General features: G+C 43.7%; 2 protein-coding genes across 2 annotated transcripts; both read left to right on the plus strand.

Annotated features, from left to right (window-relative positions):
• Nucleotides 1–2,772, plus strand: LOC135559405 (retinol-binding protein 3-like). The gene has a single exon (XM_064993562.1). It carries the CDS (start codon nucleotides 1–3, stop codon nucleotides 2,770–2,772), a length of 2,772 nt encoding a protein of 923 aa, XP_064849634.1.
• A 1,772-nt stretch (nucleotides 2,773–4,544) lies between these two features.
• Nucleotides 4,545–7,871, plus strand: LOC135503757 (retinol-binding protein 3-like). Its single transcript, XM_064921898.1, has 4 exons — nucleotides 4,545–5,756; nucleotides 5,936–6,126; nucleotides 6,592–6,734; nucleotides 6,854–7,871. Exons 1-4 carry the CDS (start codon nucleotides 4,572–4,574, stop codon nucleotides 7,180–7,182), a joined length of 1,848 nt encoding a protein of 615 aa, XP_064777970.1. The 5' UTR covers nucleotides 4,545–4,571; the 3' UTR covers nucleotides 7,183–7,871.
• The last annotated feature ends 6,485 nt before the right edge of the window (nucleotides 7,872–14,356 follow it).

A 14,356-nucleotide genomic window follows, 5' to 3' on the forward strand; every position in this document is an offset into this window, starting at 1 on the left:
ATGGCAGGAGGTCGGTTCTCACCAGCACTGCTGGTGCTTCTTTGCCATGTTCTCTTTGGAAGCTCTTCCTTCCAGCCGGCTCTGGTGCTGGACATGGCAAAAATTCTACTCGACAACTACTGCTTCCCTGAGAATCTGGTCGGCATGCAGGAAGCCATTCAGCAAGCCATCAACAGTGGAGAAATCCTCAAAATATCTGACCGCAAGACCTTGGCATCTGTGCTGACAGTTGGCGTGCAGGGTGCACTCAATGACCCTCGACTAACTGTGTCCTTCGAGCCAAACTTTGTCCCGGTGATGCCGCCCGCCCTCCCTTCTCTCCCCACTGAGCAGCTCATCCGTCTGGTCAGGAACTCTGTGAAGCTGGAGGTCCTGGAGAATAACGTGGGTTACCTGAGGATCGACCAGATCATAGGGGAGGAGACGGCCGCCAAGCTTGGCCCGCTGCTCCGGGACAACGTCTGGAACAAGGTTGCCAACACCTCCTCGTTAATCTTTGACCTGCGCTACAGCACAGCTGGGGAGCTGTCCGGAGTCCCGTTCATCATCTCCTACTTCTCCGACCCAGAACCTCTCATTCACATTGACACTGTGTTCGATCGACCCTCCAACACCACTAAGGAGCTGTGGACTATGTCATCTATCATGGGAGAGCGGTACGGAAAGCGAAAAGACCTCATTGTATTAACCAGTAAGCGTACTATGGGTGCGGCTGAGGCAGTCGCCTACACTCTGAAGCATTTGAAGAGGGCGAACATTGTTGGAGAGAGGTCAGCCGGGGGGTCAGTGAAAGTGGAGAAGATAAGAATAGGAGATTCTGGTTTCTACATCACAATTCCAGTGGCCAGGTCAGTGAACCCAATAACAGGCCAAAGCTGGGAAGTGAGTGGAGTATCTCCCTCTGTAAATATCAATGCCAAGGAGGCTGTTGCTAACGCCCAAAATCTACTGGCTGTCAGGAGTGCCATTCCAAGGGCCATCCAGAGCGTCTCTGACATCATCAGGCAGTACTACTCATTCACAGACAGAGTACCGGCTTTCCTTCAACATCTGGAATCCACTGATTTCTTCTCTGTCATTTCAGAGGAGGACCTGGCGAATAAACTCAACAATGAACTGCAGTCTGTGTCAGAGGACCCTCGTCTGATGATCAAACTGACCCAAGATCACCCGGTTATCATTGAGGAAGACTTTGAACCTGAGAACATACCAGGTGATCCAGCATTTCTCAGGAACTTGGTGGATACAGTCTTCAAAGTACGCATCCTAACTGGAAACACTGGTTATCTCCGCTTTGACAAGTTTGGAGACGTGTCAGTGATGGCCAAATTAGGAGAGCAGATTGCCCAAAAAATCTGGGAGGCCCTCAAAGACACAGAGAATCTCATCATCGACCTGCGATACAACACAGGCGGGTCCTCAGCTTCCATGGGCATCCTGCTCTCCTTCCTCCAAGACCCGTCACAACAGTTCCACTTCTTCACCATATACGACAGGATCCAGAACACCACCACTGAGTTTAACACGCTTTCCGGCCTCCTAGGCCCACCCTACGGCTCGAAACGGGGAGTGTACATCCTGACTAGTCACTATACCGCCAGTGCAGGGGAGGAATTTGCTTATCTGATGCAGTCGCTGCACCGTGGCACCCTCATCGGGGAAATCACATCTGGGACCCTGATGCACTCCAAGTCATTCCAGGTGGAAGACACAGACATTGTCATCACCGTCCCCTTCATAAACTTCATAGACAACAATGGGGAGTGCTGGCTAGGTGGAGGCGTGGTCCCCGATGCCATAGTGCTTGCTGAGGAGGCCGTGGACCACGCCCATGAGATAATAGAGTTTCACAAGGAGGTTCTGTCACTGGTGGAGGGGACAGGGGAGCTCTTGGAAGTACACTATGCCATCCCTGAGGTCGCCAACAAGGTCAGTAGAGTGCTGCTCACCAAATGGGCCGAGGGCTCATATCGATCAGTGGTCGACTATGAGTCTCTGGCATCCCAGCTAACAGCTGACCTCCAGGAGACGTCAGGTGACCACCGGCTGCACATATTCTACTGCGACATCGAACCCGAGTCTCTGCATGACATGCCAAAAATCCCAACAGCTCAGGAGGTGGGTTACATCATTGACACGCTGTTCAAGATCGAGGTGATGCCCGGGAACGTGGGCTATCTGAGGTTCGATATGATGGCAGACATAGAAGTGATGAGAGCCATCGGCCCTCAGTTGATCAAACTGGTGTGGAGCAAGCTGGTGAACACGGACACAATGATCATTGACATGAGATACAACACAGGTGGTTACTCCACAGCCATACCGCTCCTCTGTACCTACTTCTTCGATGCTGAGCCCCTGAGGCACCTTTACACCGTCTTTGACCGCTCTACAACCACCATGACCGAGGTCATGACCCTGCCTCAGATCCAGGGTCAGAGGTACGGCTCCACCAAGGATATCTACATCCTCACAAGTCAAATGACAGGATCAGCTGCCGAAGTGTTCACGCGGGCCATGAAGGACCTGAACAGAGTGAAGGTGATTGGGGAGCCGACCCTCGGAGGGTCCCTGTCCAGCGGCACCTACCAGATCGGGAACAGTATCCTGTATGCTTCCATACCTAACCAGGTGGTCCTGAGTGCTGTTACTGGGAAGGTGTGGAGTGTCTCTGGGGTCGAGCCACACGTTGCTGCCCAGGCAAATGATGCTCTGAGTGTTGCACAGAAAATCATTGCAGCCAGGCTTTTAAATCAAGATAAAGGGAAATAGTGGTCATGTTTTAATTTCTCTTTCCTTTAAATGTTTACTTTGTTTGTCCTGTATTTGGAATTATGTTATTCTTCCTGTGTAATTTCTAACAGAAATGTTATTTATTATCATAATTTTTCTGTAACCTGAAATAATGTATCTGTGGTATAATATATCCACCCCAAGGAAAGCTATTTTGTTTCTCTTATTCGAAATCTTAAGATAGTAGATTGTACATTATTATTTAGGCACCTTATGAAAGCGTTATTTTTGCACCTGAAAATATACAGATCAATAACTGTTGCAGCACTGGGATGAAATGAGTTGCCTTCGATGAATTTGACCAACCCCTCTGTGCGTCATTTTGTTTGAGAAATTGGATTAGATTTAGAAGTAAATCCTCTTGTTTATATGTTATGAATATCTAAATGTATTTTTAATCTCTTTGATGTAACTCTTTGGGCTACATTTGTGTTGGCCTAAATATGGGTGAGGAAACAGGGTTGATATTTCATTTCACGGACTTCATTTGATTATCGCAAATACTTTATACTTCTATATTAATCTGCTTTTAAATGCATTTGTTATTTGTCCTTTTCTTCATTTGTTAAGTCATGCAATGTAGAGGAGTCTTTAGCCAGTCAGTAGAGGGAGCATTTCCTATACAAACCTGTAGTGAACTACTGTACTCAGTTCTCCTACTGTGTATTAGCATCAACGATAACCACATGAACTCATTATGAATAGTGTAATATCTGTTAACCTAGTTTCACGTAATTGGTCAAATGCTTGATTAAGTTCTGGGCTCATACATTTTAGGAGAAAAGACTATAGAACAAGGATCGGAACCGGAACGAAGAGCATCCCTTTTTATCATGATCTGCGGTACCATTTATGTTTACGTTGTCTGTCCACATGAAATTATGAATAGTGTCATGACCAAACGGAGGCCATATACTGTAGCTTAGAAGAGAAAACACAAATGTTCTATTTTACGCTGGTATAGTAGGTTGAATAGAACTGTAGAGCAAATGTTGTTGGTTCCTGGTAAGTTTCATTAGATTTTTAATCAACACTAAACTGTTAAATAAACTTGTGAGTTATTGATTACCTGAGATGAACTGTTCAGAGCTCAATGTCATATTTACAGACCATAATATTGGGTCAGCCAATGGGAAATTAAGAAAGGGGGGTTGGACGACTTGACTATATTATGTTCTAAGTTTTAAGTATAAATTCTAAGTATAAATTCTATGTTCTAAGTATAAATTCTATGTTCTAAGGATAATGCTGAGTGTGAGATTAGACTCCTAAATATGGTATAAGGACAGTCACAGGTAATATTACACTTAAGATCAACTTACTGACCAACAGAAGGCCTAATTATAAGGTACAATATATATATAACATATATATATATATCTAGTTATATCTAGTTAACATTGATCTTCAATCAGTGAGATGTTTTCTTCAAATGAAAAATATTCATAAATGTATACTATAATGTGAATATTTCCACCAAGTATAACCACAGCAGATATTTGTGTCTAGTCAAACCTTACCTCACATGCCCAGCAACAAACATATTTTTAACATCTACATCTTGGGCAACATGTTGCACCTACATTGTTAGCTTGTTATTGTCTTACCCAAGTACTCAGGATAATACGATTAAAGGTTTATTGTGAGGAAAAGCCTTGTGTGTTAACAGAAACTTTCAGGAGAAAGAGTCTCATTTGACCAAGGACCTCTTTGCAGACGTGCATTCCACCGCAGAGCAGCTACTACTGTGGTTTACTGCAATCTAGAAACCCGACAAGATGGCAAAGTCTCTCCTCTTGTTGGCATCGGTGGTGGTCTTCAGCAATGTCGCCATCCACAGTGCTTTCGCACCCGACCTGATTGTAGACATGGCTAAAATTCTCCTGGACAACTACTGCTCTCCGGAGAAGCTGACTGGCATGCAGGAGGCCATCGACGCTGCGAGCAGCAATACAGAGATCCTCAGCATCCCTGACCCCGACACTCTCGCCTCTGTCCTGACCGGTGGGGTCCAGAGTACCATCAACGACCCCCGACTGGTCATCTCCAATGAGCCCAACTATGTCCCTGCGGTGGCCCCTGCCCTGCCACCCCTGCCACCGGACCAGCTTATCGGCGTGCTCCAGAGCTCCATTAAGCTGGAGGTCTTAGAGGGCAACATCGGCTACCTGAGGATCGACCACATCATCGGGGAGGAGTTGGCCGACAAGATCGGCACCCTCCTCCTAGAGCTGGTCTGGAAAAAGATTCTGCCCACGTCCGCTCTGATCTTTGACCTCCGCTACACAGGCAGCGGGGATCTGTCTGGCATCCCATACATTGTGTCTTATTTCACCGACGCCGAGCCTCTGATTCACATCGACAGTGTGTACGACCGTCCCTCCGACACCACCACCGAGATGTGGTCCATGCCCACACTGCTGGGCGAGAGGTACGGAACCAAGAAATCCCTCGTCATCCTGACCAGTGCAAACACCAAGGGAATTGCAGAGGATGTCGCCTACTGTCTGAAGAACCTCAAAAGGGCCACAATCGTTGGGGAGAAAACTGCTGGCGGGTCCGTGAAAATTGACAAGATCAAGATTGGGGACACAAACTTCTATGTCACAGTGCCCTCGGCTAAGTCCATCAACCCCATCACAGGGAAGTCTTGGGAGGTCACCGGTGTGACGCCCGATGTTGAGGTCGATGCTGAAGATGCCCTGGCTGTCGCCATTAAGATCATTAACCTCCGTGCCGAGATCCCTGCCATTCTCGAGGCAACTGGCACTCTGGTGGCCGACAACTACGCCTTTGAGAATGTCGGAGCAGACGTTGCAGAGAAGCTGGCAGCAGCGAGCGGTGAATACAACTTGATCTCTTCAAAGGTGGATCTGGAGACTAAACTCTCTGCTGACCTCATGACACTGTCTGGAGACAAGTGCCTGAAGACCACACACAACACCCCAACCCTGCCACCAATGGTAAGACACATTTGATGTTGTATTGTATTTCTAGCCTATGTAATACATTTATCTATAGAGAATACTTTTATGTGAATCCAGATAGCAACTTTTTAATGAATATTTGCCTGAAAAAAAAAATATATTGAATTTCAGTATTAATTAGGGGGACAATTTTGAGACATTTATGTTGATTTCAGAACCCATCTCCAGAGATGTTCATTGAGCTGATCAAGGTCTCCTTCCACACGGATCTTTTTGAGAACAACATTGGCTACCTGCGCTTTGACATGTTTGGTAACTTCGAGGAGGTTCAGGCCATTGCCCAGATCATCGTGGAGCATGTGTGGAACAAAGTTGTTAACACTGACGCTCTGATTGTTGATCTCAGGTACAGATGTAGGATCATAATTTGATCACACCGTTGCAGAAGAACTTTCCTGCAATGCAGGAAATGTCAAACTAGTTGTGTGTATGAGGTTTAAAAAGGCTTCTGAAGTTTGTAATTTTGATTTTCCCTTATGAAAATGTATCAACCCTTACAAAAATGTTAGTTAATTATAATCCCCATAATAATTCACATTTACTGTTGCGGCATGATTATTTTCCTGCTGTGGCAAACTGGCTCAAATTAAGATCCTACATCTGTAGAACTTCTCTTTATAGTGAAAATCAAAGCTCAAATTACGAGCATAGCAACTAGAGGAACACATTTATGTTCACCAAGATGAACAGAGTTACAGAGTGGCTTACCATTTCATTGGGTTAAATGGGGACAGTTGCACCATAGGGAAAGTTTTTATTTACAACATGTTCATCTCTTATATTGAATGAGTTTGTGTAATTGATTTTGCAGAAACAACGTTGGCGGGGCCACTACTGCCATTGCGGGCTTCTGCTCCTACTTCTTTGATGCAGACAAGCAGGTCTTGCTGGACAAACTGTACGACAGACCGTCTGGCACCACTAAGGAGCTGTGGACTCTACCTGACCTCACAGGTTAAAAAAACTCAAAAGTTTCATAATGTGCACTGTATAATGAGTTTATCGATTTGGATTAAGCAGAACACAACTGTGCACTGTCAGCAGATGAAAATGACTCTCATCTTCTCTCTCAGGTGCGAGGTATGGCTCTAAGAAGAGCCTGATCATCTTGACCAGCAGAGCCACGGCCGGCGCTGCCGAGGAGTTTGTCTACATCATGAAGAAGCATGGTCGGGCCATGATCGTGGGCGAGACCACCAACGGTGCCTCACATCCCCCTGAGACCTTCCGCGTGGGCGACAGTGATGTGTTCCTGAGCATCCCCACCACCCATTCAGACACAGCCCAGGGCCCCGCCTGGGAGGGTGCCGGGGTCACCCCTCACATCCCCGTGCCCGCCGACGCAGCCCTGGACACCGCCAAGGGCATCCTCAACAAGCACTTCGCCGGTGCAAAGAAGTGAAGTCTCCAACTGTGGATGTTGGCAGCCAAAGGCGTTTAGGATCTTATGTTCTCAGAGGAGAGAAGTGTGTAGGGTACCGTTATATGTAATTGACCAAATTTAGGCAACCAGCCTCTGCACCTAAGCCTTCTTTCTGTAGCCTGTTCTCGTTTTGCAAGAAAATGTGAGAGGTTCTGAACCAGTTTGTGGTTTGTTTTTACTTATAGTTTTTACTTCTGAAAACTACTGTGATTGCAGAATGATTTAAGAAAGTGTGAGTGAATTTAAATGTTATACTGAAATGTGACTCTTAAAGGAGTGGTTCAGAAACTATGTTTGTGTTTGAGTTACTGATCCACTAGCCTTTGTGGCAATGATTTGTCAAAGCAGCTTCGATCTTTGACTATCAAAAATAATGTGAATTGTAAATGTGCGAGAGCAGGAATGCTGAAACTAGTTTAAAAAGCAGCGTTGGATCAAACGCTGAAATATTTGTAATGACATATTTGCTTTTCCTATGATATTCTTATATAATTTCAAGTAACATTGTTAGGACCTTTACAAACAAATTGTCCTGTCTGTTGGGGGAGAATTCTTAAATTTGATGCAGGGTCTTTTTGCTGTGTATGGGAAGTAGTGTTGTGTCCATACATAGTGACTTGCCATGTGAAGACATTTGGGTTGTATCAATTCCAATGGTGGGACACAATAAAGGCAATGGAAACACAATAATACATATGTGTATTGTTTTATAACAGAGGTTAGGAGTTGATCAAGAAAACCAAGCAGCGTTTTATATTATATAACACCAAACACATTATAATTACTACAATTCCTACCAGATTTTCTCCCGATGGCAATTAAACACACCACCAAAATGGAATCAATCCCAGCCATTGTTACACAACTTTCCGTTACAGCCTCTTGTAATAATCCAAACCAACAAATTAGTGAGATTATGCCTGAGATAAACTGTGTTTCAGCTCTAAGTAGCAAAAGCTTTTTACAAAAACTACTCATTCAGATGAGAATTTAAAACCGGAGAACAATTATCAGTCTGTCAATTCAAGTCATACTTACCCATTCTAGTTGCTTTCTGCAGTATCAATTTGGTCTGCAATACACAAACACAGTTTATTAGTACTCTGTTAGAGGATATATTAAATCAGCCAATATAATTAAATTTACTCCCTTGGTCTCTTTTCAATCTACACCATTCTATTCAACCACTGGGATGCAAATCCATTCCACCCAGAAGATGGCAGTGCAGCTGTAACATCTCAGAGGCACACACAGATACTGATCAGTGAGAGAGTGAGAACAGACCAGCTTTTGGCGAGCACATTTTCAAAACACAAGGATTTAACAGGATACGTTATGCAGGGAATACCATGTACATGAACACGTGCAGAGCCGAGGGACAAGAGAGACAACACAACACTACATAAAGAGAGACCTAAGACAACAAAACAGCCAGGCAGCAACACATGACAACACAGCATGGTAGCAATACAACATGACAACAACATGGTAGCAGCACGAAACATGCTACAAACATTATAGGGCACAGACAAAGGCACAAAGGGCAAGAAGGTAGAGACAACAATTCATCATGCAAAGCAGCCACAACTGTCAGCAAGAGTGTCCATGACTGAGTCTTTGAATGAAGAGATGAATGAAGCTAATCACAGACCACATACAGTAGCTAAAGTTTAGCTGTGTATGTGTGTGTGTGTGTGTGTGTGTGTGTGTGTGTGTGTGTGTGTGTGTGTGTGTGTGTGTGTGTGTGTGTGTGGTGTGTGTGTGTGTGTGTGTGTACAGTATGTGTGTGTGTTCTGTATTTCATGTACTGTATGCACTGTACTGTATTGTACTATATGTTTCCATTGTGTGAAAAAGTAGATAGAGTAATGGGAAAAATGATCAATGGAGAAATACATGTTATGACAGACGTCTGGTTTTCCTGTAGTCATCACATTCATTTGATAATTCTTACTTTACTTGTCTCTGGAGGCATAACTTTGCTTTATAGCTGACTCATGTGGTACCTGCAGCAGCTTGCTGGCTATGGATTAAATACTGTGGACATCACTACAGCTTCTGCCTACTTGGCTCTTAAACATTCAGCCTCTGAGAGAGGATGAGAATGTGCCAATCAACATGTGTTCATTACAGTCCCAGTAATTGCATGTCATTATAAATGTGTAGGCTAATTACATGACAATTACATAGTCACATCATTCCACAGTGCTAATTAACTGGAAGGGCCAGCCCAGTAAACAAGGGTTAAGGTAGGTTACAAGTCAGTGGTAACCTACAAGAGGTGAGATTTTATCTTGAATAAATCTATTAACTTTGTTTGTCTAGAGAAGTATACAGAAACAATAGATATAGCTGCAAGCAGCAATGAACGGGGTTCACAGGATGACAGAAAGGGAACAAGATCAGTTGGATAACTGTAACGGCTGTCGTGGGTTGAAGAAGGTGAGGACCAAGGTGCAGCGTGGTAAGTGTTCACCTTTTATTATGAATTGAACACTGAATGGAAAAACAACAAAAGAGATTGAACGAAACCGAAACAGTTCTGTCTGGTACAGAATACAAAAACAGAAAACAACTACCCACCAACACAGGTGGGAACAGGCTACCTAAGTATGGTTCTCAATCAGAGACAACAATTGACAGCTGCCACTGATTGGGAACCATACCAGGCCAAACACATAGAAATACAACACACAGAACAAAACATAGAATGAAAAACATAGAATGCCCACCCCAACTCGCGCCCTGACCAAACCAAAATAGAGACATAAAAAAGGAAGTAAGGTCAGGACGTGACAATAACAAAGCAAGCACACTATCATTTAGGAACTATCTTCCTTTATGTGCAATCAGTGAAATCATTACCATGTTTATCTCTTAAAGGGATATTTTGGGATTTCTTGATCAGACAATAGGCCTTACATGTCATCCGTGTGTAAGCCCAACAAGGTGGGAAAACATAACAGCCCAATAAAGAAACAAACATCTCTCTGGTAAGAAGAAGGGCAGGGGTGTATGCCTTATGATTGACGAGACGTGGTGTGATCATAACAACACACAGGAACTAAAGTCCTTTTGTTCACCTGACCTAGAATTCCTTACAATCAAATGCAGACCGCATTATCTACCAAGAGAATTCTCTTCGATTATAATTACAGTTGAGTATATCCCGCCCCAAGCAGTCAAGGACCATGTCACCTCCCCCCTACCTGACACCTTAGACCCACTCCAATTTGCTTACCGCCCCAATAGGTCCACAGACGATGCAATCACAATCACACTGCACACTGTCCTAATCTATCTGGACAAGAGGAATACCTATGTAAGAATGCTGTTCTTCGACTACAGCTCAGCATTTAACACCATAGTACCCTCCAAACTCGTCATTAAGCTCGAGACCCTGGGACTCGACCCCGCCCTGTCCTGGACCTCCTGACAGGGTCTTGGACTTCCTGACGGGCCGCCCCCAGGTGGTGAGGGTAGGTAACAACATCTCCACCCTGCTGATCCTCAACACTGGGGCCCCACAAGGGTGCGTTCTCAGCCATCTCCTGTACTCCCTGTCCACCCATGACTGAGTGGCCATGCACGCCTCCAACTCAATCATCAAGTTTGTAGACGACACTACAGTGGTAGGCTTGATTACCAACAACGACGAGACGGCCTACAGGGTGGAGGAGGTGAGGGCCCTCGGAGTGTGATGTCAGGAAAATAACCTCACACTCAATGTCAACAAAACAAAGGAGATGATTGTGGACTTCAGGAAACAGCAGAGGGAGCAGCCCCCTATCCACATTGACGGGACAGTAGAGGAGAAGGTGGAAAGTTTCTAAGTTCCTCGGCGTACACATCACGGACAAACTGAAATGGTCCACCCACACAGACAGCGTGGTGAAGAAGGCGCAGCATCTCCTCTTCAACCTCAGGAGGCTGAAGAAATTTGGCTTGTCACCAAAAACACTCACAAACGTTTACAGATGCACAATCAAGAGCATCCTGTCGGGCTGTATCACCGCATGGTACGGCAACTGCTCCGCTCACAACCGTAAAGCTCTCCAGAGGGTAGTGAGGTCTGCACGACGCATCACCGGGGGCAAACGACCTGCCCTCCAGAACACCTACACCACCCGATGTTACAGGAAGGTCAAAAAGATCATCAAGAACACAACCACCTGAGCCACTGCCTGTTCACCCCGCTATTATCCAGAAGGCGAGGTCAGTACAGGTGTATCAAAGCGAGGACCGAGAGACTGAAAAACAGCTTCTATCTCAAGGCCATCAGACTGTTAATAAATAGCCATCACTAACATTGAGTGGCTGCTGCCAACATACTGACTCATCTCTAGCCACTTTAATAATGGAAAAATGTATGCAATAAATGTATCACTAGCTACTTTAAACAATGCCACTTATATAATGTTTACATACCCTACATTACTCATCTCAAAAGTATATACTGTACTCTATACCATCTACTGCATCTTGCCTCTGCCGTTCGGCCATCGCTCATTCATATATTTTTATGTACATATTCTTATTCATTCCTTTACACTTGTGTGTATAAGGTAGTAGTTGTGAAATTGTTAGGTTAGATTACTTGTTAGATATTACTGCATGGTCGGAACTATGAGCACAAGCATTTAGCTACACTCGCATTAACATCTGCTAACCATGTGTATGTGAGAAATACAATTTTTTTATTTTATATAATTTTCTTATTTTCATGACAAGCTTATTAGTTCAATAGCTATTGATGAGAGAAAACCGTATATACAATATAAAACTAACTTTACCATGGTGCCGAACCGAACCATAGCCTATGCCTACCGGTCCTCTAAAAAGTTGGGTAAACAATACTTTCTGGTTTTTTTTACATTTTGAGCAGCTGAACAACAAACCGCACAGACAACCGGTAGAGTTTAAAGCTGTAATATGTAACTTGTTGGGCGACATGACCAAATTCACATGGAAATGTGAGTTGTAGATCTGTCATTGTCAATGAAAGCATGTCTAAGAAGTGGTAGATCTCTTCTATGTGCAGTATTTCTATGCTTCCCATTCTTACGTTTCGTTTTAGCATCTCCACACTATACTTGCTTGTTTTGACACAAACTGAAATTAGGCGAACTATTCACATTTTTGCAAACAGGAAATGACGACGCGCTTTCTGCATAGTGCACCTTTAAATGTAATTTTATTAAACATTCTTGTAAAGAACAGTTATAGGATTGTTCAGCCATTAGTTTCAGGATGTATATACACATTCATTGTGTATTACAGCCTGATTAATCAGACTAGTCTTATGCTGGGATGGGCTGTGAAAAGGCTAGTAATATGCACAGGAACGGTGAGTGAGTAAAATCACTGGGAAGCCAAGCCAGAGAGAAAAGACATATTACAACCTGCAGTGTGTATTGTGATAATTGCATTGTTTGCTCTATAACCTGTTAGTTTATATACCTTGCAAACATGATATATAGGCCTAAGGCCGAGACAATAAGAAGACACAGTGCCAGAATAAATTCAACCACGTATTTGTTTCATCACAAAACTGGAGAGCAACCTCTGTCAGGTGATTTCTGTGATTTCTTTCCGCTTGTGTGCGTTCATGCAAGAAGATGTTGACTCACCCTACTTGAAGAGAAACACCAATGCCCTCCTCCTCTCTTTCATGTTGATGAAACGTTCTGTGATGCTGTCATACAGTACACACTTACATTTTAGTTGTCCTAGGCTACCTGGCTAAAATGTTTGCTCGCCAGCTTAAATTCCTTTCATGTGCAACATTAGCAAGTGAACATTAGCCTTCTAGATCTAGCAACATATTGAACGTCCATCATCTCAGGCCAGGAGCACAATGTATGAATTTATGGCTGGATCAGAATCGCTGTTATAATCATTGGCCAGTACGGAGAATTCAGTAAAACAACGAGTCAATCTTCATCCATGGCTAATTTAGGAAATGGCCAATTTTAGCTAGCTAGCCACCAGGGGACAACACAACGAGATGCAACAATTCAAGTTGTTTCTGTCAATGACATATTGCTCTCATTGTGATGTGATTGGAGTGAAGCCAAATCCAAACTAGCTTCCCATTACATTTTTTTTGGTGCTCCAGGACCATTCACAGTTGAGCCCACTCAGTTCAGCTCAATGTTGATTGGCTATTATTTTATCCTTATGACTCATACCATACTCAATAGAGCCCAACAGCAGATGTGTCATAATACCATAACACCTAGCAGGGATTTTTTTTATTTAACTAGGTAAGTCAGTTAAGAACAAATTCTTATTTACAATGACGGCCTACCCCAGCCAAACCCAGATGACGCTGGGCAAATTGTGCGCCACCATATGGGACTCCCAATCACAGGCAGGTGTGATACAGTCTGGATTCGAACCAGAGACTGTAGTGATGCCTCTTGCACTGAGATGCAGTGCCTTAGACTGCTGCGCCACTCTGGAGCCCATGGTGGTTCCTAATAATTTTTCCACCATTCATTTTTCCCATAGGGAATTTTTAAAACACCTAAAACTATGTTTTGTGTATGAATATCCTGGCGTTACATTTCGATAATCATGTAAATCTCTCTCGGACAAGTTGACTTTAATCAACATATTTGGCTGTATTTACTCTCAGATTCTAAAATGATAATTAGCATCAAAGTAGACATCATACAAGACTACAAATCCCTGCAAGCTCCTGCACGTCATCTCTTCAGCTGAGACCTTTGCTAATAGGGATTGTCAATTGAAAACGTGCACACAACAGTTCACAGAATTATCAATTGAAAAAAATGTTGCCAATTTATTAATTATTAAATGTAGCCAACAATAGATAATTAATCCAGAGATTCTTACCTTTGCCTCGATTTGGCAGTTTCGTCCAGATCATGGCATTTGTAGTTCTTTATGATAGCCACATTAGCAGCTAATTAGCATTTCATGGGAGGGGGGGGGGTTAAATACAGGCAAATATATTGATAAAAGTCACGTTGTCCTATAGAGATTTAAATCAAAATGTCTGGCCAGGGTAAACCTACAAGAAACTCAGCCCTTATTTTAAGTGTTTCTAAAATCCCCTATGGGAAAATGGATGGTGGAGAAAAAAAATTGGAACAATTTCCTTGTTTGACTGCTAGGTTTTCTGGGT

This window comes from Oncorhynchus masou, chromosome 18, assembly GCF_036934945.1.
Source record: "Oncorhynchus masou masou isolate Uvic2021 chromosome 18, UVic_Omas_1.1, whole genome shotgun sequence".
NCBI classification, from domain to species: Eukaryota; Metazoa; Chordata; class Actinopteri; order Salmoniformes; family Salmonidae; genus Oncorhynchus; species Oncorhynchus masou.

Coding starts and splice junctions, on each gene's coding strand:
- LOC135503757 (XM_064921898.1), top strand. CDS start 4,572: ATGGCAAAGTCTCTCCTCTTGTTGGCATCGGTGGTGGTCTTCAGCAAT. Junction 5,757..5,935: donor CCCCAACCCTGCCACCAATG/GTAAGACACATT, acceptor TGTTGATTTCAG/AACCCATCTCCAGAGATGTT. Junction 6,735..6,853: donor GACTCTACCTGACCTCACAG/GTTAAAAAAACT, acceptor CTTCTCTCTCAG/GTGCGAGGTATGGCTCTAAG.
- LOC135559405 (XM_064993562.1), top strand. CDS start 1: ATGGCAGGAGGTCGGTTCTCACCAGCACTGCTGGTGCTTCTTTGCCAT.